General features: G+C 36.1%; 1 protein-coding gene across 7 annotated transcripts in view; it reads right to left on the bottom strand.

Moving 5' to 3' along the window:
• Positions 1-8333: 8333 nt before the first annotated feature.
• The window catches only part of ARHGAP21 (Rho GTPase activating protein 21), a 136370-nt gene continuing 121375 nt past the window's right edge, over positions 8334-23328 (bottom strand). For 5 of the 7 annotated variants that reach the window (XM_045857686.1, XM_045857693.1, XM_045857691.1 and 2 more), the window contains 12 exons: positions 22054-22118; positions 21838-21977; positions 21089-21231; positions 20167-20322; positions 19994-20072; positions 19246-19319; positions 19078-19167; positions 16291-16416; positions 16071-16112; positions 15648-15753; positions 13697-13728; positions 8334-10815 (listed from right to left, as the gene is read on the bottom strand). In XM_045857686.1, coding sequence (XP_045713642.1) covers positions 9121-10815; positions 13697-13728; positions 15648-15753; positions 16071-16112; positions 16291-16416; positions 19078-19167; positions 19246-19319; positions 19994-20072; positions 20167-20322; positions 21089-21231; positions 21838-21977; positions 22054-22118 — 2748 coding nt within the window. In that variant the 3' untranslated portion in view covers positions 8334-9120. The remainder of the gene's footprint in view (positions 10816-13696; positions 13729-15647; positions 15754-16070; positions 16113-16290; positions 16417-19077; positions 19168-19245; positions 19320-19993; positions 20073-20166; positions 20323-21088; positions 21232-21837; positions 21978-22053; positions 22119-23328) is intronic. The other 2 variants (XM_045857689.1, XM_045857692.1) reach the window with 1 other exon arrangement.

The raw sequence follows: 23328 nt of genomic DNA, 5'->3' as shown, positions 1-23328 counted from the left end.
TCATAGGACCTAGTTAGGAAGTGAAAATTCCCTATCGAGCTTTAAAAAGCACACATTAGTCAAAGCCAATGGACCAGAGCAGACCAATAGAACAGAAGAGTGAGCTCCACAGTCCTGCACATATATGGGAATGTGATACATGGCAGGTCTAGTGTTGCATATCAGTGGAAAAATGGGGCACTATTCAGTACATGGTATTGGGGCCACAGGATAAATATATATATGTGTATATATATATATATATATATATATATATATATATATATATATATATATATATAGAGAGAGAGAGAGAGAGAGAGAGAGAGAGAGAGAGAAAGAGTCACCTCATAACATCCACAAAAATTAATCCACATGGATCAAGATCCTTTACTTTCCAAAGTGTCCATTTGTGGACAATAAATTATATGGTGATGTGATTTCTATAATCGTGTAGATACTAACATATATGGCACTACTTTCTAGGCCTTAACATTAACCCATTTAATCCTCAAAATATGCTGTTATTATTAAGTGGCAGAACTCAGATTTGAAATTACTGTGTCTGCCCTCAGAATCCTTGCTACTAACCACTATATTATACTGTCCTTCATCCCTATTGCTTTGGTGGAGTATGATAGGCAATATTTTTGCTTAAATAAACAAGCATGATGGTCCTAAGGCATCCATTGTGTGTACTAACCTAACTTCCTTCCTATGAATCTTAAATGGTACTAGACATGTACCATCCAGCCTTAGGAGAATTTAGACAATAGCCGCTCAAATCACTTTCTGCATTCTGCAGTTCAGATAAGAAATCTTTGTTGAGAAATGTTGCTAAGATGATCTAGGGGCCAAAGAGTGATGAAGAAAAGCACTAATGAGTTGGAAAACCATTCCAATGTTGCCCATTAACTTCCTAAAAAAAATAAATAAATAAGCTTGTTGCCATAGTAGCAGCTGTCAGAAAAGAATCTTCAGCATCAAGGAGACAGTAAGAGCTAGTCAAGTTCTTGGCCTTGGCCCTGCCTCCTTCTGTCTGGTGCATTTAATAATGTATTGTAGAAAAAAAAACTGTCATTAGAATATAGCAATTTAAATACTTTTGGTAGGTCACAGGCCCCCAAAGATACACACATCCTAGTCCCCTAGTCCCTAGAACCTGTGAATATTTAAACAGCTCATTTTTGAACAGCTAGAACTGGTCAGAATTCTCTTCCTCATATGGATATAAAACCCACCTCCTTCTAATTTTTTGTCCACTCTTCTCTGTTAAGCAATTAGAATGCTTGAAGTGGAAAAGATAAGAAGATTTGGGGAAACAAATCTTATTTTTTGGGTAACTGTAGAAAAAGTGGCTGGCTTCAATTATCGTTGATTTCAGTAATTAAATTTAAAAAATCCACCATGAAACTAGGGACATCATTATAAGATTACCCAAATCTCTGTATTTATATGGTGCAGCCAAGAACTGAAGCAGAGTAATTTGGGAATGTGGGAAAATTTATCTGTCCCCTCAAATCTAACACTGACAAATCCATGGGAAATGCAGCACATAGCATATGAGCACCCTGGTGCTTGGCTCACTTCTTTTAGTAGGTTTACATAACCATCATCTTTGTTCTATTCTCAAAAAGGTTTCAAGGCTTTTTGTTTGTTTGTTTGTTTTCTGCATCTGTAAGAAAGCATATTTAGAAACCCACAATCAATTTAACAATTGATAAAACTCTATCACCATTTCCCAATGTTTTCCTTTTTTAACAGATTTATGATTGGAAAGTTTAGGCATATCTTAAAAAAAGTCTCAATCCTCTCCTTGGCTGGACAGAACTAAGATTTTTTTTGTATTTCTTTTTACTCTTCTAAGTTACCGTTTAGCTTGCATTCTAGCTTTCACAGCAAAGATGCTGGGAGGCCCATGCAGCAGATGTTTTTCCCCTGGTGCAACTCTGCCCTCAGCTTCCTTCCTGAGCATCCAGGTGGGCACCTGTGGTACAGCCAGCTCCCTGTTTTTTATCTGCACAACACAGGTTTCCAGTGCGTCTCTGCTGGGGTGGGGATCATTTCTTCACCTTGCAGTGAAGTGGCAAGTAGGGACATTTTTGTTGTCTTGCTTAAGAAAGCCTGGATCTGAAGTTTTACAGCCAAAACCCCAGCGATAACTATCCAGAGCAGGTGACGGGGAATGCTGTCATCCTACCTCACAACATTCACAAAATAAACCCCAGATTCACAAACACCTAGAAGTGAAAACACACATTAAATCTATTAGAAAACAAATACAGCTTATACCTGTGGCTATGAAAGTGTTTCTTAAGTGGAATTCAAAATGTACATATGAACACAGGTAACTCTGATTAAAAATTTAAAACCTATATAATTGAATACCTTGCACAAAGTTTAAAGACGACAGACTGAAAGAAGGTACGTGAAATTTACACATAGGCAAAAGATCTGTATCCAGATTATGTACAGATCTTTGAAAAAAAAAAGCAACAACAGAAATCAGTATTCTTGACTGATAATATAGGAAATATACAACAGTGAGATACCATCCCGCAGCCATGTTTTGTTGTATAAACCAAATTTAAGAATCCTAAACTATCGAGTATCCAAGAGAATGTACAGAAATGAGAACACTCACACACTGCTGAAGGAGTCTAAATTGATACAACTTTGGAAAGAAATCTGACAAAACCTAGTTAAGTTGAAAAGGGGTACACTTTTCAGTCCAGAGGCTGTAAGACACTGTGTGCATGGGAAGAGGTAAAAGAAACCACTTCCACACCATGACCATCCCTAAAACGGGGAAACAGAGCTACATGCATCAATACAGGTCTCAAAATGTAGGGAGTAAAAAAAAAGCAAGTTAGAACCTACCCTGTGATATGACTTATGTCAATTAAATATATGACACTATTAATTATGGCTATGTATATAGTAAAAGTAAATTGAGGGCTAGAAGAATATACTCATGATGTATGTGGGGAGGGAAGGAATGGGAGAAAAAAGGGGTTAACAGTAAAAACATCAGAAATATTTATTTTGATAAAATAGGTCTGATGTAAATATTACAATATGTTAATGGTTATTAATCTTGGGTGATGTAAACAGTGTCATGTCATCCTTCCATTTTTCAATTTTTACTTTTTTTAAGAGAAAAGTATGTTGCCATCTAGAGTTCTAGCATAATAGTCTACAGGAGAATCAGAATGGTGCAGTTGAAATTACCTTAGGACCATCTATGCTGACTTGTTACAGACGGGAAATCTGAGGCCCAGAGAAGTAAAGTAACTTACATAAAGTCACACAGCTGGTCAGTGGCCAGGTCACGGCTACAATGTGTTCTTTTGCATATTCTGTGCAGCATTCCAGGTAGATTTAAAGTAAGGCTTAAAAAATATGATCTTATGAAAAAAATCAAGAAGTAGGGATTTTAAACCTCTCATATAATGTCATCTATAAACTCCTTCAGTGGGCAGAAACTGCATCCAAGCAGGCACTTCATAAAGGTTTCAACTAATGAACCCAATACAAATGCTGGTCTCTTCTGAGTGAAGAGACAGTATGAGCTATTTTTAGAGTAAGATTGAACAATCCTTAAAACATTTTGATTAAAAAGTAGAAGTATCCCTGGCCAGGTGGCTCAGTTGGTTGGAGTGTCTTCCCATACACCAAAAGGCTGCAGGTTCAATACCCAGTCAGGGCATATACCCAGGTTACAAGTTTGATCCCCAGCAGTGGAACATACAGAAGGCAACCAGTCAATGTTTTCTCTCTTCCCTTCTGTCTCTCTCTCTAAAATCAATAAACATATTCTCAGGTAAGGATTAAAAAAAAGTAGAAATAAAACTGAGACTCTGTTTCTATGGGATAAGCTATTCTAACCATTACATTTTTACTGAAATGAGAACAGAATAACTTAAAGAGATGGGGCCATTTGAATGACCGTAAATCGCTGAATTCTGCATGTAATATCAGGTTACTTAAGAGGTACTACTTGCCTATCTGGGTGCTTTTAGAGAACCCACTGTTCCTAAGATTTATTAGAAAATACTTTAATATTTAAAGTATTAGTACATATTCCTTTATTGTTAGAATAAACATTACTTTCCTAAAAGCTCCAGTATGACAAGTATCAAAATCTGCAAATAGTAAAGAATGTCCTCATACCCTAAACATTTTTAAATGTCCGGACATTCTTGTAGGTGAAAAGCGTATTTATAATGATCTGAGTTTAGGGAACAACTCTTTCTAATGACAGTGGAATGGCTCATAGCAGATGAACACCCCTACTGAGAATACTTAGAAAAGCTAAATAAAATACATATAATCCATCAATAAACAAAGAAACAAACTGGAGAGCTGTCGAGGCAGCTAAGACAAGGGGCTCAAGTTAAAGCCAGGCATCGGGAAAGAGAGGTCTAAGAAGCAGGCTTTCATCACTCTTCCTGGGCTGGGGTGGGGTGGGGAGTAAATAAGTAAGAGAAGTGCAGGGGTGCAGGATGCCAAGTCAGCTGAGACTTGCAACAGATTCCCTGAAAACTCTGGTAAGAGGACACTCGGGCTTGTGCTTTTCCCTTTGATGCTGACAGAATGAAAGCAGGTCGGTCTGAAGGGGCTGAGATGACCGACAACAGTGTTCTGGACATGCTGCGGAGAAGGCGGCCTTCAGAAATACTCCAGACTGTCTGTTTAGATCTCTGGAAAGTTCCACTTTAGAAGAGGTTCTGAATGAGAGGACAGGCCCATCCTTACAAAGACGACAATCCTGCCTCTGCCAGCTCTGCCCCTGCCTGCAAATACAGTGTTTCCCAGATAGTCATCTTCAAAGTGGCAGTTAAGACTTACAGCTAATTCTCAACAGTTCCATAGTAACCAGAAGGAAATGAGTGACATCTTTAAAGTGCTGAAAGAAAATCCTAGCATTCTATATATAGGCAGTAAACATACCCTTTGGAAAAAAGAAAGCAAAATAAAGACATTTCCAAACAAATATAAGCTGAGTGAATTCATTAGCAGGACCACATTAAAAGACATAATGATTATGCGTTCTTTAGGAAGGAGAAAAAAAAGACTCCAGATATCAGAATGAAAAGCAGTAGAAATAACTGTTGGTAAATGCAGATGAATATTCAACTGTATAAAACAAAAATGCCTTACAAGTTATATGCATATCAACAATAATAAACAACATGTGGAAAGCAGTTAAGTATTCTAATTTAAATTAGATTCTATCAAGTGAAGGATGTCACTGAAAAAAAAAGAGGAATAAATAACATGCTATAGAAAGGGGAAACAGTATAATAAAAATATCTGATTAATCCAAGAGGCAAGAAAGAAGAGTAAAAAGTACATAAAACCTGTGGACCAAGTAGAAAAAACAAATATTAAGATGGCAGATGTTGATCCAAATATGACAGCAATTACAGGAGACACAGGTGGATCAGCCCTGGCCAGGTGGCCCAGTCGGTGGAATGCTGTCCCATACTCCAAAAGGGTTTGATCCCCCGATGGGGCACATACCTAGGTTGTGGGTCTAATTCCCAGTTGGGCCTGTATGAGAGGCAACTGATCAATGTTTCTCTCTCTCCCCCTCTCTCTTTCCCTTCCTTTCTCATTAAAAAGTAATCAATAAATATATCACTGGGTAAACATTTAAAAATGTAACTGGATTACATATTCTAAGTAGAAGACAAAGATTATCAGATTATATTAAAAAATCTATAGGCTGCTAAAAGAGATAACCTGAAAAACATAAACACAAAGTGTTACAAGTAAAAGGATGAACATTTATTATGCAAACACTAACCACGAGTAACTGATATACCTACATTAATATCATACAAAATAAGCTTTAAGGCAAGCAGCTATGCTAGAGATAAAAAAGGGCGTTCCATAATGGTCAAAGGGTCAACCAACCATGAAGATAAAATGATTGTAAATTTATGTCCACCTAAGAAACTAACTTCAAAATATGTAAGAAAAACATTAACAGAAGAGATGTATAAATCAACAGCTGTAACACAAGACTGTATCACCTCTCAGGAACTGAGCAGAGCCAGGTAAGAAATCTGTAAGGATACAGATCTGAAAAACATGCTCAGGAAGGCTGACTTAATCAATATAACAGAGCAGACAAAAATGACAGAGTATATATTGTCTTCAAATGGACCTGAGATGTTTATCAAGATTGACCACATGCTAGTTTATAATAAATGTCTCAATTTCAAACAACAGAATATTTTTAATAATCGTGTGGAATTATGCTAGAAATCGGTTTTTTAAAACAATAATTAGAAACAGAAAGCCTCAAATATTTGGAAAATAAACCATAGACATCTAAATAACTCACAGGTTAAACGAAAAATCACAATGGAAACTAGAAAACAAGAAAGGCTGAAAAATCAATGATCTAAGCAAATATAAATGATCAAAGGAAATAAAAATAAGAGCAGAAATGAATAAAATGTATTTGAGTCTTGAATCTAACTTCCCTTTTATATGTAAGTATTTTTCATGGTTTTAATAATATACTGACTTTTCCAGGAACACATCTACTACGTAAACTAAGAAAAAAGTGTACTTTATTTTCTTCATACCAAAAACCATACATCATTTAAGAAAAATCACATCACCAACAGCAAAACTATTTATGGCACATGAGGTTATTGTATTGTTAGTGACTCTATATATTGGTGCAAACATCTATTTCACATATTGAAATAATTATTATTTTATTATAACTTTCCTTTTATTTCTAGTATGAGAATTATATTCTATATTGTATATTGAAATCATATTCTATATTGTATATTGAAAATATATTGTATCATTCCATACATAATTATATAGATGTTATATTATCTATGAATTTCATTTCAAAATAATACAAAAGAAAGTACAGAGTATTTTTTATGGAAAGAGAATATTGGGTCTGACAGGGTTGAAAACCACTGGATTTGATGATTTTTAAGGCTTTCACAGTCTTAACACTCTAAGATTTTTAATTACCTATTATTTCTAACAAAAGCTTTGATATATTTTGCAAGTGGTGTACAGCAGGCACTACATCTGGAACAGTATCTCATTTAAGTCTAATAACCCTGAAAAACAGGTACTATTGTCATTGTTTCAAGGGAATAAATTTAGAAGTTAAATAATTTGTTTGAGTTTAAATATCTAGATAAAGTACAGAGTTGGTCTAACTCCCAAATTCATGTTGTTTTCACTCAGTTATCTCCAAGAAAAAGTCAACATATACTGTCCACAGCTGCCCTGCCGATCACCTGTGATTTCAGTTACCTGTAGTCAAATGAGACCTGAAAATACTAAGTAGAAAAGTCCAGAAATAATCAGTTTCAATTTGCTCACTGTTCAAGTAGTATGATAAAATTCCTCAGTTTCACTCCATTCTGTCTGAGACCTGAATACCCCTTGGTCCAGCATTTCACTCTACAGATTCTCCCTGTTCCCTTGGTCACTTGGTAGCCACAGGCCTGACCGCCCAATCAGCAGTCATGGTATCACAGTTTGTGCCCGCAGTGCTGTTTTACTTAATGATGGCCCCAAAGTGCTAGAGTAATGATGCTGCCAATTCAGGTATGCCAAAGAGAAGCCAAGAAGTGTTTCCTTTAAGTGAAAAGGTGAATGTTCTCACCTTAATAAGGAAAGTAAAAAATCATCTGCTGAGGTTGCTAAGATCTGTGGTAAGAACAAATCCTTTATCTGTGAAATTGTGAAGAAAAAGAAATTCATTCTAGTTTTGGTGTCGCATACCTCAAACTGCAAACGTTACTGCCACACTGTGATTTAATAAGTTAAAATGGAAAAGGCATTAAATTTGTGGGTGGAAGACATGAACCGAAAATGTGTTCAATTGATGGCGGTGTGTTGCACCAGAAAGCATTGAGCCTGTAGAAAGATTTCAGCAGGGATCCTGGGACAAATGACAGCAAGTCATTTACTGCAAGTAAAGGATGGTCCCAGAGATTCAGGAGTGGGTTTGAACTGACAGATATAAAGACTCCTGGAGAGACTGTCTGCCATTAAAGAAGCTGCTGCCACATTCCCAGCAGAGAAGTTGATTAGGGTTTGGTACTACCTGTTGGGGTTCTCGGAACATATCTTCCACAGATTAAGTGGAGACTGTTATGTTACTTTAGCTAGAAAATTATCTGTGTACAAAAGTGGGGTTAGGCCAATATAAGAGAGATTCCTGCCAACCACAGCAAAAAAGAGGAGACAGAGAGAAAATACTGAGAAGGTAATTTTTTAAAGTCAGGACCAATTAAGGTAGTTGTAAATGGATCACATTTAAAAATATATTAGAATAAGTTTCAAGCCATGCTGAGTTCACTAAAACAATTTTTTATTTCCAGTGTTTAATTGGGTATGCACACAGGCATGACATGGGTTTGGATTCATTAAGTCTTCATGCAGAATTATATTCTTCTCAATAAAGAAGCCAGTTCTATCCAGGTCACTATCTACACACCTATGTTACAACATTTATATCAAATCTGGTATCTGAAGAAAAGATACACATATAATATGTTCATTTAAGTTACGTATTGTACAGAAAGATTAAAAATTCAAGTCACACAAAACTCAAAAACTGTATTAAAAGTTTGAATATAAAACTCAGAGATCCACCTGGAATGACTAAAGAATAGAGGTTCTGTGTCCACCTGTGTTAAAACTGGTAAATGTAATGCAATTTGTTACCCATAAAACGCATTCATTTATTCAATGTAAGTTATCTAATTTTAACAATATGGCACCCTAAAAACCAAATGGATTTTTATGATGAGGCACTTCTGTTAGTGATGAAACCAAAAGAACAAATTTGCTGCACACTAATGCCAGCTATTTTCTTCAGTAATCTTGGGTATACACTATGTAGTAAGTTGCAACAAATACCTTACTCATTTGTATACAACTATCCAATATATTTTTAAATATATATATATGTTCTTCTGGCTGTAGTAATGCACTGTAAAGCTATTTCACAGTGCAAAATGACAAAACCAGCCCAAATGAGGGCTGCATAATAACAATTCTGGTACAAGAAAATATTTACAGAGTTACTGGAACGTGTAACAGTAGCCTTTTATTTGCTATAGTGGACATACCCCCAGTTTAAAGACAGGGATGAAGCTGTGCTTTAGTTCCTGGGGACTCAGACAGTTTATGAGGTTGGGCATTAGCTGCAGAACTAGCATTTTGGCTCATGTTCTGGAAGCTTCCTCCATTTATTTGGTCAGGTGACTGTGGTGGTATGGAAAGAAGGGGCCTATTAGTTGAAGCCAAGGTACTGGAAGAACTGTCTGCATCAGACTGAAAAGACATGGGTGTGTCCGTAATGGAAATTTCTAATGTGCCAGAACTCTCCTGTTGGGAGTCCCCTGCTTCTCCTCTGCTAAGGTCAGATGTACTGGTGCGTAAGCGCTCCCTTGCAAGCCAGTCCGAGATGGACAAGTCCTGGGCCGAGCATTTGGGCTTTAACCGAGTCACAGCCGAGAGTTCAGGCTCTCTCTCCCCACTCTGCTCCTGCGCTTTCCAAAAATTCAAAACACTGATTTCAGAAGCATCTCTGTGCCCTCCGAGAGTATGTCGACGTCTGATGTTTTTCCTTTTAGCAGTCTCAGCATTCGTTTTTTGATTTCCTACTCCAAACATGTCATCTGCTGGGACTCTGGGTCTCAGTTTTAACCGATCTGCTATTTTCATTTTCCAGGTGGGTTCCTGTTTTTCTGAGTCACTCCTGGTTGGGGCCAGTAAACTCCCTGTTGACTTCCCTTTCTTCATAACATCAAATACTTTGGTTATTGAAGTTGTTTCTTTCTCACTCTTGGCCTCTCCCAGATTCCCACTGTCTGACTTGAGCCTGGCAGATTTTTTCCGGGACAGCGTATCACATTCAATCAGCTTATGGGAACTGAAGAGCTGTCTTCGGCTATCCAAACTGGGTGTTAAACTTCCCTCAGTACAACTTACTTCGCTTCCTTCTGAATTTCTCCGGCTTGTCTTAGGCACTTCTTGCAGTTTTCCTCGAAAAAGCCTCTCAGAAGTCAAAGCGGTGGGGAAAATGGGGAAATCGTTCTCGCTGTCTGTCTCCACAGGCCGCCCCTCACTGATCAGTTCGCTTCTCTCATCGTCAGCCTCGTCTCCCTTACTTTCTGCCACGGACTGCACCTCAGGGCTGAGTCGGCTGGAGTCAAGGCTGGTCAAGTACGTAGTGGAGGATGTGGTTGAATAATCTGAGGTGATGGTGCTGATATTGGCCAAAAACTCAGCACGTTTAGTTTCTGGACTGGTGGACTTCTTAGTGGAAAACCTTGCCAGAGAAGCCTGAGAAGACGTGCTAAGCAAAGTGCCGGAGTCTGACCCTGTCTCTTCAAAGTGGGGGGACTTCTGTGTCACCAGGGACCTGGGGCTCTCTTTCAGTACAGTGAAGCGGCAGCTCAGAGTGGGTGACCTGTTGTGTTTTGAATTGTGTGGGGGTGAGGGTTCTTCGGAAGCCATACTATCTTTTTGCAGTGATGTCTTCTCATCTTTTGTTGCACTGCTGTCTTTCTTAGTATTATTTTCTTTGGAAATGATGATCCTCTGTTTTCTTCCTGATGTCTCACTCTCTTTTTTGGATTCTTCTTTAGTACTGTTGTGACACAGTTCTGCATTTTCTTTCTTAAAAAACACATTGTCCAGTTCATCTTCTGAGCTACTAGGTTGTGTTTTTTCTTTTGGCTTTTTCCTCTTGCGACTAGCGGCTGCGAAGATGGAAGATACAAGCAGTTCCCTGCTATACTGATCTTTTCCAGATCCCCAAGAACCCTGAAAAGCAATCAGAAATGAGATGATCGGCATGAGAACATTATCAAGTTCCTTTTCTGAAAGGGTTTTCCCCCAAATATTTCTTACTGAATTACCCTTACAAAGCTCTAGAAGCACTAATAAAATATAATTAGCTTTTTATTCCTCCTCTTAAGATATATTTATTCATCTACATATAATTTTAGATAAATTACTTTTTATTTAACTAGCCCCATTTCCTGCCTAGTAGTATTTACCGCCAAGTCATACAGATGTTATTTAACTGCCAAGTCTCGGCTCACAGGCGTCCATCTTTGAAAGGAGTATTTTGTGCCCAGTGTGATCCAGCTCTCCTGTGCTTGTTCATTTCCCTGTATCTACTGACTTTCCCTGCTTGGCAGTGCTCATTCTTCAGGTTCTTTCAGGTGTAGGAGTTAATATTTCGACATAGCTAAATACAGTATTATGAAATAGGTTACTAAAATCCCATGACTGACTTCAATTTTCTAACTATAGACAGCATATGGTTCAGATACTATATACGATCAGCTCATTAAGATAAGGGATTCTTTGGTCTTCCATTATTTCCGCAAGGCTGGACTTCAGGAACTTGTCTTGCCTTAGGCAAATCAGTTTGGTAATGTCTTCATTTATCTCAAGGTAATAACAAAATCAGAAAGTTCAAAGAAGGTAAGGTCGATGAAAGACTTTGAGTCTTTAACCAAAGAAACACTTTCATGCCTTGTTATTGGTAAAGTTGTGTTGCAAATTACTGGCTTTGTTAGCTACTTACAACAGGTTCTTGATGACAACTATTCAATTAATTTGTTCATAATGCCTATGTGCTAATTAAATGGTGGTGGTAGGGGTCAATAAACCCCTGTAGGGTCACCACACACCATTTAACACGAGCAGGCAGGCAGGAAGCATGCTGAGTAACAGAAAGTGCATTTCTCTACTGTCATAAAAATCTTAGACTTGCCAAAACCAATGTACTGAAGTCTTTGAAAAATAAAAATTTAGGCTGTCATATTAAGAATTAGCCAAAATGAAATCAAAGATTAACAGAACTTTGTTTTTGATAAATTATAAAGAATTTTGTAATTATCCTGTCCATTTCTAATGGTCATTGACATTTTAACACATTCTGCTACACAGGAGGGTATAGATAATGGCTTAGACAGAGCTCTGAATTAGGAGACCAGACTTTCTGCCTGCAGCTTGCTGTGTATGACACTGAGCAAGGGATTCACCTTTAAATATCTCAATTTCACTGTTCATTTAGGTAAGAAGAAGTAAGATTATGTTTTCATTGAGATTTACTAGGATTCCCTTTAAACTTCTATGACTGTATAACCATAAAGTATATGTTGAGGCAAATGACTATTTCACAATTGAGAAACTGTTACAAAGAATTATATCATTTGGATATCTATTATTTTACTGGCATGGTATCAACATCACCATAACTAAGATAAAGAGATGGCTATCACAATAGGTTAAGAAATAAGCATTTAATAACATGGAAGGTATGAATTTCTAAGAGCTCTGAAATCCAAAATCTTATATTCTGGCAGAAAAAAAAAAAAAAAGATGGGAAACTGCTCCAGATTAAAGAAATCTAAAGGGACATGACAACTACATGCAAGGAATTATCCTTGACTACATCCTGTATAAAGAGATAAAAAATAAACAAAGAACATTTTTGGGACAAGTGGGAAAATATTTAGGGGTAAGGTGTTATCATGTCTATTCAGTAACTCTAAAATTATTCAGAAATAAAATACAATCAATATTTACCAACTGATGAGTCTAGAGTAAAAGGTTTGGGTGCTATTACTCTAATAACATTTCTATAGATTTAAAATGATCCAAAATAAAAGGTTAAGGCAAAAAGATGGTGAAAATAACAATATAAGTGGAAGTGAATAATATGATTATAATACTTTGTAATATTTTCTGCAGGAATTATAATTGTATATAGCCCATTATGCTATTTAAACATAAGTAAAATTCACATCTCATTTCTGAATAGAAAAATGTTTTAAGAAATTTATTGACAATTCTAGCTGCTACTATCTCAGTTAAACAAAGTTTGAATTAATAAAATACTTTCTAGTCCTGGATGGTGTGGCTCAGTAGATTGAGCACCAGCCTGCAAACCAAAGGGTCACTGGTTCAATTCCCAGTCAGGGCACATTCCTGGGTTGCAGGCCAGGTCCCCAGTTGGGGGTGCACAAGAGGCAACCACACACTGATGTTTCTCTCCCTCTCTTTCTCCCTCCCTTCCCCTCTCTCTGGAAATAAATCTTAAAAAAAATTCTTTCTAAGAAGTATAAAATATCCCAAAAGCTACTTAAAAAACTGTGCAATTTGTTGCTATTGTCAGTGGAACATAAGTTGTGTTTAAAATATTGATCATACAAACAAAATTAGTGATTTTGCTAACATAAAATCTATAATTTCCATAAAATATATGACAACAAAAAATCTGTATTACTACGGATATATTTACAGATATAATGATATTTGGGATTTGAGTGGAGTGCAGATGAAATAAACTTGGCCATGAGTTAATCATGGAGAATGGATAATGGGGGAATAGGGACTCATTATACTATCCTACTTTCATATTTTTGAAACTTTTCATATTAAAGAATGAGGAAGTAAAGCCCACCTCTTTGAATTATGCTAAGCTATGCTGAGAGAAGTCCAACATTTCAACTCACAATCCAGTAGTCTTCTACAATATTCTATTCTTTGAATTAATTTTTCCCTTTATGAGATCTTGTTTGTCTGTGTCTTCAGACACAGACAGGGATGCATTTGTACACTATTCGTAACAATTAGCCAAAAAACAATTCCCCCCTAAAATATTTCACAATCATACAAAACAATTTACCTTAGATTTTGTTGAGTCACTAGTAGCTGAATCTGTGAGAAGTTAAATAAAACATGGTCAGTATTAGTCCATCTTTATGTCTTTCAACAAACAATGCAGAACTTATGGAAAAGACAGGCACAGAACAAAATGGGAAAGCAAAACTCAAACAAAACCATTGAACACAGTGGATAGTCAGAGCTCACAAAGATGCAAGCTGCACCACAGAAAGCCACCGCCATGAGAGAGTGCTGTGAATTGTAGGCAGAACCAGCTCAATGAGAGGATGGCAAAGGAGCCCTGTACTAACAAAAACAGAAATGCTAGTGCTCATTGAACTTTCTAGTATTAAATCTAGTAATAAAAAAGCTTGAAGACCTTTTTAAGAATTGTACTATGTACCACATCCTGTATCTGAAACTGATACACAATGTAGAACTTTTAAGATTCTTTGCTGCCCTAGCTACAAATTGAGACAATCATACTGGGTGTATTTATGTTGATTTTTGTCAGACTGTCAAACTCAAATTTTATAAGCACATACTATATGCATATGGATGCAAAAGAGGCATCAGGATAACCCTGTTTCAGGTCACTTTGGTTTTATATTAAACAATGCTGATCTTTGTGCTTGAGACCCCAGTTTCATATCTGGGCAGTCAGGGATCCTTTTGACTAGTTTGTTTAAATTGCTACCAGTTTTGTAATTATCTACTAACAAATGCTATTATGGAAATGAAAAAATGGAGACCATAATTTTACTGTCTGGCAAAAACTCAGATTATACAATTACAAAGAGGGTAGGAAGGGGCTAGCACTATCCCGAATCACACCAATTTTGAAATTTTACATTTTGACTTTAGGGAAACTGATTTTCGAAATTAATGAGCTGAGCCCCGTGCCACGCCCCTTTTAACACATGGCTAAATGCTGTATGACTTTAGGAACTGGTAGACCATACCATGCTATTTCTCCTCACGGTCTGCTTCAGAAATAACAAGAAACAGCAGAAAAACTTTTAAGAAAGTAGTATTGATCTGTTTACAAGAATCTTAAGAGAAAATTTACACCACAGATCAACGATGTTTTGCATTTACAAGAATCGGGGGTTTCTGCAGACAAGGCAGCTACAGTGTGGACAGCAGTCCTCCTTCTTCCTACAGTTCCAGCTGTCCATCAGGGACACCACAGAATCCACTAGCGACATTACCGTGTGATAGACTCCTCCCACTTCGCCTGTTCAACATCAGTATAGATTTGCCTGTGTCAGTAAGTGCTGAAAAACCCCTTTAGGACTAGAACAAGAACTAGAGACAAAGGGAGAACAATTGTGTAAAACAACATGCTAGGTTAGTGCAACAGTTTGGCAGGAGAAAAATTTCATCAAAAGAGCCTACGAGAACTAATACTTAACCAAACATTAGGGTGGCAGGAGAAAACAGAAGAAACTGTCAAATAGGTTGACTTTTACTATGACATCTATAGTGACAAATAATATACTGCATTTCTGAAAATGGTGCCCTTTAGCAGTTCAGTATTTTCCTTGCTGCTTTTAAACAGAACGCCAAGCCCAAGAATGAAAACTACTTATACAGTCTAGAAAGACCATACTTTCTGCCATCACAGCAACCACATATTCAGCAGCATATATCTGTTTTACCTTGTGATGACTATTACATGGAAACTGTGAATTAAAAAAAAAAAAGAACAAAACAGTGGTTCGCATGCTCATTTCCCTCATGTTTCCACTCTGACAAGCACTGTAACTCCATGCATTACAGTCATATAATGGCATTACAGTCGCTGGAAGAAAATTAAGACCAATCAGAAAAGGGAGATTAAGTTTCTTATTAGAAAAAAAAGAAGAAAAGGGAAAAAATCACAGTGAATTGTTACTTATGGTTGATTTGCTTTCATGTTACAAGAATTTAACTTTTAACCTAGAACTTGATACTGCCCAGGCAAGAGTTACCTGATACATCTCCAGGGGACACTCCTGTCCTTCCAATGTTGGTGAGTAAATGATCTATGTTGGGCACTGGCTGGGAGTCCACTGTGTTTTCCTCCTGCACTGTTGTCTATGGTTAATAAACAAAGATCTCTTCATCATTTCTTCAAAGATACTTTCTTTAAAATTCAAGCAACATTTAATAAAAAACCCATTACTGAGTGGAGTACATGGGCATAATTTTTTACCTTGTTTACACATAATTAACTATGCAATGAGCATCATACTTCTATTTTCTTTAGGTTGGAAACTGAGGAGCTAAGGACCTGATTCCAGGGTGCAAAGTGGGTAAGAGCATACAAAGCAGGAGGCTGACATTGTTGGAGTGTCAGGATCTGGTGTCCCAGTGAAAACAACAGAGTGCAAATGCAGTCAGACAATACTTACAAGAGGCTCTTCTGCACCTTCTTCTGTGAAAAACCAGTCATGCTAAAATTTAAAATAAAAAAGGTAAAAAGAGAAATTAAATAGATCTATATTTTGGAGCACAGAATACAGAAAAGGGTAATTATCTCAAAAAAACAAAAAAATTATAGCCAAATTCTACCCTATCTATCAGCTGCTCCTGGAGAAAAAACTCTCTGGGCGGGGTGAAGCAGGAACTTACGTGCTGGATGAGTGTCTCCACGATCTTGTACTGGTCCGGCATGTGAGTGACCATGTGCGTCATGTTGTCCTCAGATGTTCTCACAAGAGTTGGGCCAAAAACTATTGCTAGATTTCTTGGTTCCATCTGCAATAAAGGATGATACTGGGAAATATCACAATTTTTCTTAAGAAAATAAGTTTAAGAATTTCATGTTTGACATCTTATTTCTGACAGGTTCTTCTGGTGAAAAAGAATTCAAAGAAGAATGGTTGACTGATGTGTGTGTAAAATAGAAAAAAGCTTCCTAGTTATAATTTTCCTAAGTTAACCTCTACCTAACTTTTTTCCTGCTTTAATGACAATGCATAATGTACAATGCTTAACTGGCATTCCTTTCTTCTAAGAAGTCTTTGATAGAAAGCAATTGATGTGATTCAAAACTAGTATTACTGAAGCTAAGTCAACTAACAAAAATATTAGTATCAAAGGGAAAACACTTAGAAAAGAACATGGAAATCCTCTGCCCTCAAAAACTAAAGAGCAGAAAACTGTTGAAAGATACATAAAATTTTCCAAACCTGCCTCAATAGTATAGCTAAATCCCTAATATGTAAAACCAAATGTCTGGAAGTATTCCTTCTGAATCAATTTTTACTTTAACCAAATGTTCTGGAGTTCTTTGCCTATCACTGCACCAATCTGAATGCTCAGTATTACATGTTTGTATGTCCATTCCCACGCTATTTCTATTCCTTGTTTAATTATACAATTATCAAACATGTAGGGTTTTTGTTTTCCTTTGTTATATCTTATAGTATCTGCTGTAATACTCTGAACTTAGGATTTGATTCAAATGTTAAATAACTTTCACCAACCCTGAAAACATACCAAGGGGTTACAAATGACCAGAGAACTGAAAAGCCACACTGGAAAAAAAAATACTGTTTAAGGAACCACACTACTCTACCATTTTGTGAGAGGCATGCACACGCACACCTCTCAAATAGGGTACAAAGTACAAAGTGGATAACCCAGAGATCTTTTCCCATTCTGAAGCAATTATTACGTGTCTAACTTGTAACTGAAGTCAGTACTTCCACAGAAAGTTGGCTGAGTGGAAGAAAACACCACTGCGTGAAGAGTTTACTTGAGCTGGGCACACAAGGCATGTTTCCCACTTTCCCTCTAAAAGGTGTAGTCGCCTCAGCCTTCTGTCAAAAAACAAAAGTCCAGCATCTCAAAGGTCTTACGTAAAATTTTTACTAGATTCTTGTCTATGATTTCATTAAGTATTTAGACTAATAATAACATGCCTTTTAATTTTATATATACAGTAATATTTATGATGTGGGAATACAGTTTTAGCTGGTTTCCATATAAAACTAGTAATATATGTAGTTCACATTTTATGAATTCATTAATTACTTAAAACAAATTCTGTATTTTTTTAAAAGATGTTCCACAACACGTCATCAAATAAGTCTGGGGAATGAAATGCCTTATGTTCTCAGTGAAGATTCACAGTGTAAATATATTTAAGATTCTCAAAAATCTTCAGTAAAGAAATCAACTATATTTTGCTTAATCCAGTACTTTCTAAAATAATTAGACCATCCAGCACTCTTTTCCCATAGTTCTTACTAACATCCAGCAAAACTGACGAATGATGTACTATACCTTGGAAAATGCTGAAACAATCAGAAAATATTTCAACTATAATTATACTGAGTTTTTGGTTCCTATTCTATGAGCTTCTGAAAGCAATACAACCAGTTACTATAGGCTTTCTTTTCTCACCCTCTTTTATAGCCCTATCACTTGAGGAAGCTGTCTTAAAAGAAATGATAAGACTGCTTGTAATCTTCTTGATTTATAGGTAGTAGGGGCTGATACTGCTCTCGTAATCCAGCCTTACTACAACTGTGAGCAACTATCTTCCAGAACATGCAGAGCCACTAAACTAAATTGAATAAAAGCATTTTTCTCCACTTTAAGCAGATTATCATCCTTAGAAAAAGTAGTGACAGCAGTATTCCTGAGTTTGTGGTATTGTGTTTCTTTCTTTCTTTTCCAGAAATCGAAGTGCTGTGTTTAAGTATTTCGAGAAGTAATGTCTCAGAGTCAGAATCCTCTTTTGCCACCTCTAGTGACATAAAGGATTGAGGCAACAATCACCAAGGAGTGAGGAGAATGGTGAGATATTAAGACTATAATGCACCAACCACAATATGCGGACCTTGTTTAGATAATGATTTAAAGAAAAGTCTTTACAGTTGTTTGTTTAAATCAATATGCAAACAAGGTCCATGTATCAGTCTGGAGAAACCAAACATGAACTGAGTATTAGATGATATTAAGGATTAAAAAATTTGGATGTGTTTAATAAAGGTAATGTGATGGTGTTAAAAACAACACAAAAAGGTCTTATGTGCTTAAAACTAAACAAAACAATAAAAATGTCTGTATTATTTGGTACATTCTGACTGTTGTATCATGCAAATACTGTCTATTCAAAACACTGGTATACAACTGAAAAATAAAAGAAATGGAATGTCTGGCTTTTTCATTGTTCCTGCTAGACACTTGTAAATAGAAATGTCTTTTAAAAATGCTGATAACTGATATTTTGGGATCTTTTGCTTTTAGCAGTGATCTTTAGGGGTACTGATCAGCCAATATGCTATATTTTAGAGCTTTTATTGAATTATAACCCTGTATTTGATTAGTTAGCATAAAGCAATGAAGCATATCTTTTTACCTAAACCCACTGGAAGTATATCGCTTCAGTGTGCACTTTTTACATACCTTATTTTTTTCTGAATTTTCTGCCACTGTCTTCAGATGAGCCGAAAGAAACTTAAGTGTTTCATAATGATGTTCAGGCAAATCGTGTATCTGAAACATATTATTTTCATGATGAATTTAGATGCTGAATTTTAGGTATACCTTTAGAAATATAAAAATAATACCTACTAGTCTTTTTAATGTTTTCAGACGATCTAGAGGATCTTCTTTACGATTGGCTTCAATAAAGTCGGCATATTTATCTGACAACAACAATAAGAACAATAAAGCAAATCTTAAATTGCTTAGATGAGTTGTAATCTAGCTTTCCTTTAAGGTTCAATTTCATATCACAATTTAACAATTGTAGGGAAGACCCCAAATAACTTTTGACATATCAGTCTCTAAAACTGCTATAGTTTTTAATGATCATCTAACCCTTATCATCAAATACGATTATCTACGATGTGAGTCCCCTGAGTGTACTATTCTGTATTTATACACTTGGTACATTTTTCTCTTTGCCCCATACTGCAACATCTAGTAGAGTGTCTTATATAAGTCAAATATTTGCCTTGAGTAAAAATATATTTTTCTACTTATTGTATCTTATTAGGGTCTGAATACTTTTGAGTGAAAACAATAAAATATCTCTTTAGCTTGACTGCAAATGTGAATGAACAGGATAATATATATTTTACTGAGCCTAAACAATTTTTTACAAACTCTGTTTTCCATTAATATATACCAGGGAGAAAATATCTGAATGACAAAAATAGCACATAATTATGTTTTATATATAAATAAGAACTCAACATAATCTCTCATTTCCTTTGTCAAAAATATTTTTTTCCTCCTTCAATTTCATATTCTATGGCTTTCCAACAATGTAATTTTTAACTGTTTCCTCTGGTTTCTTTTGTGGGCATTAACTCACCATTTGTGAAGAGAGGTTCAGGGAGTTTTCTGAAGAAGGATTTTAGTAAGCTGCTTATCACATTCAAATCTCGCCATTTCTAGGTGGCAAAATAGAAATATAGTGGTTTTACAGCCAATATCACCAAAAGAAAAAACACAGATCAGTTATCCACACAGAAGTACACAACTTACATCATCTTGTGTATCGATGTCAGCCATTCCTTTGTTGAGCTCTTCTTGCATACTTGAGATGGCTGCATTATTCCCAGGAACTCTATAAATACCTGTATATTCAAGACCTCTTTCTTCAACTAATTTGCAACATATGTCAACTATTAATGGAATATACTGCAAAACAAGAAATAAACATTTTATTTAATACCGATTTTTATGTTTAGTTAGTAGATGTATACCTTAGCTAAAAGGCCATTTTCACCCAAAAGAAAATGCATAAATTACTGCATTTAGATAGAGAAAATAAAGCATATACATACTGCAGAATTTGGAACTGATAAAACCAGCAAGAGATACTTGAGACAGTGGGAAAAGGAAATAGGTCAAGACAGGAAAGGAAGGGTCCACAGGGAGATAACAGTCTAAACAGGAAACGAGAACAAGTGAAGAGTGTGTGAGAACAGTTCAGTTGAATAAAGAGGAATAAAGTAAAAAAAAAAAAAAGAAGGGAGTGACGGCTAACATCAATCAACTCATGATATGAATCCTAACATGGGTATTGTAAACACACACACACAAGTACACTTATTATACTTTCTTAATCAGGTCCTCGTTCTCATCCTTCTTTTATGATGCTAAAAGCAGAAACACACATGATTTGAAAATAAATTCTTACTGATCATTTCAGATACAATCCTAATGTCTGAATAATTATTCTATTTCAGAGTCAATACATTAGAAAAAAGCATTACAGATAAAATTACTCAACACACCCTTACATATCAGAAAAGCTTAGGGAAATTAAGATGAGCTATGAGAGGAGAAGAGGCTCAATAAATCAACAGGTACTCTGTTATCTGAATGGCTGTGTGCACAGGTCCTATTATGACTGCAAGTGAGTGAGTGACTTTAGGAAATCCTGCTTGCTGGTGTCTCCTACCCGATTTGTATGAGCTGGTGGGCAATCATCCAGTCTGACCCCGAACGTTCCAGTAGCAGCAGGCTTTTTTTCAAATGTCTTTCTCATAATACTTGGAATACCTTTTCTCCATGTGCCTTTGTCTTTTGGGGGACTGGTATCATCTTTTGATTGTTATTCAAAATAAAACAACATAAGAAGACAATGAAAACATGAGTATTTACATCATGACTTAAAAAACCCTTTATCAATATTTATGTAAATCAGTTCTCTACTGTAACTAACACATATTTATCAAAAATACTGTATTATCTTCTCTTGCTAATACAGCACTACTTTTAACTTTTCATATAATTTAGTAGTTATCAATTATTTGTCTTTACCTTTTTACAATTTGTACCATGATTTTCTTTAACACAGTCAAGAAAATAGAATCAATGTGACAACTTCATAGTGAGAGTTTTACAGAAAGAAGCACAATTAATCTCAAAATGACAGCGCCTGATCCTCTGCATTAATCAAATTTGCAGTGTAGATGTATGTGTTGTACTTTCCTTCACTTTGTCTTTGTCACGAGAACTGGCACTTCAGACTTCACCTTAAAGGGAAAGGTCCCAATGGCCTAGACCAGGCCCACAGGGGTCTTTGAGCTAGTGCATGCTGGGCTGAGGTTAGCAAAATTGGTACAGAAAAATATGTAGATACCTTTAAAATCCCAATTTTAAACTATTTCATTTGTTCAATTTATCTGAGAATGCCAACATCAGTACCTTTGCTGAGAAGCCTCCTCTCTGACTCTTCTTTTGGAGAATGTGGACTTTGAGTCTTTGGCTCTGATTTAGCACCAAGCAAAGTCTGCCTGATGCTGAGGCTCTGGCGAGGTGTTTTTGGCAACTGTTCTGCTTTGCTGCTGAAAGAAATGAATGTTTCTTAACAAATAAGTATTTTATATCCAAATTAACTTATGCACAGAGTGGAATTCTCACCTCATCAGACTGTTATATTCTTTTATTCTTCGACTAATTAGATCCCTGTTAGTAACACCAGTGTCCTACAGAATAAAAAGGTAAAATTAGATGGTCAACTCTAAAAATAGGAATCCCTAATTTTTTGAGGCTCTCTATTGCCCTACTTTGCGTATTCAGTGAAGACACTATAGTTACCCTCCATGGTGCCGCTGTGAACCCTCTCTTCAACATCACCTTACAGTCACCGTGTGACCAATGTTCCAAGTGCCACCCTCACTGAGAGAGTTTTCTGTTTATTTTCTGTACCACAGCAATACTTAGAATAGAACCAGTGAGTAGCCAAGTGTTCTAACTTATTAATCTGTCATTTTAAATTAATGACTGGGGAGCAGAAAGTCAGTTTTTTCTCTAATACAAAAAAAAATGACCAGCATTTCAAAACACTCATTTGGATTGAAGATGAAAAATACTGCCAAAATTGTTCATTGTTATAAGAGTAAGAGATTAAGGATCAATTAAGTGCTAGAAGTGACAGATTATCAGAAAAGCTCAAAAGCTTTCTTTTTTTAAAAAACCCCAACAAGTTAAATTTTATAATATGCTGTATGGAAAACTTAAGAGTTGACCCAAAAGTGATGATTTTTCTCTATTGATTTCAATTATACATTGGCATGTGTCCTCAAAATTTTTTTTTAGTTGTCTCATTTTGATTACAACCAACAATATAATTTACAAAATATACAGGCTTTGGAGTCAAACAATCTCAAATTCAAAATGACTCTTCTCACCTCCCAGGCGAGAGATCATATGGTTAAGACCTAGAGGATAAAATTTCCTGGTTTAAATCCTAGCCCTGACCTTATCAGCTATGTTGCCTTGGGGAAATTACATAACCTGTCTTTGCTACATGGCTTCCTTGTTTGTGAAATGGTGATGATGATGATAATAATAGGACATATTCATATGGCTGCTGAGATTAATTCATGTAAAAATGCTTAAAAGACTATCTGTCATACGGTATGTGCTCAGTGAATTACTACTTTCTTATCTATAAAACAAAAAAATACCTGTGTCTTAACTTTGGATGATGATGATGACGACAATGACTGACATTAAGTAAATGCTTATTATCTACCAGGCAGCAGGCGTTCTTCATAAGCACTATCTCATTAAGTCCTTAAAACAGCCCTCTATGTTTTACAGATGAAGTCATCTGAAGGAAGTTTGACAAGGACGCTCTACAAATGCTTAGCACGCAGCAGGTGCTTCTTAAACGTGGCTATTAAAGCTGAA

Source organism: Phyllostomus hastatus, unplaced genomic scaffold, assembly GCF_019186645.2.
Source record: "Phyllostomus hastatus isolate PE091 unplaced genomic scaffold, TTU_PhHast_1.1 phas_scaffold_1674, whole genome shotgun sequence".
Taxonomy (NCBI): Eukaryota; Metazoa; Chordata; class Mammalia; order Chiroptera; family Phyllostomidae; genus Phyllostomus; species Phyllostomus hastatus.
Note: the sequence above shows the minus strand (reverse complement) of the source record. Positions and strands in the feature narration are given on the sequence as shown.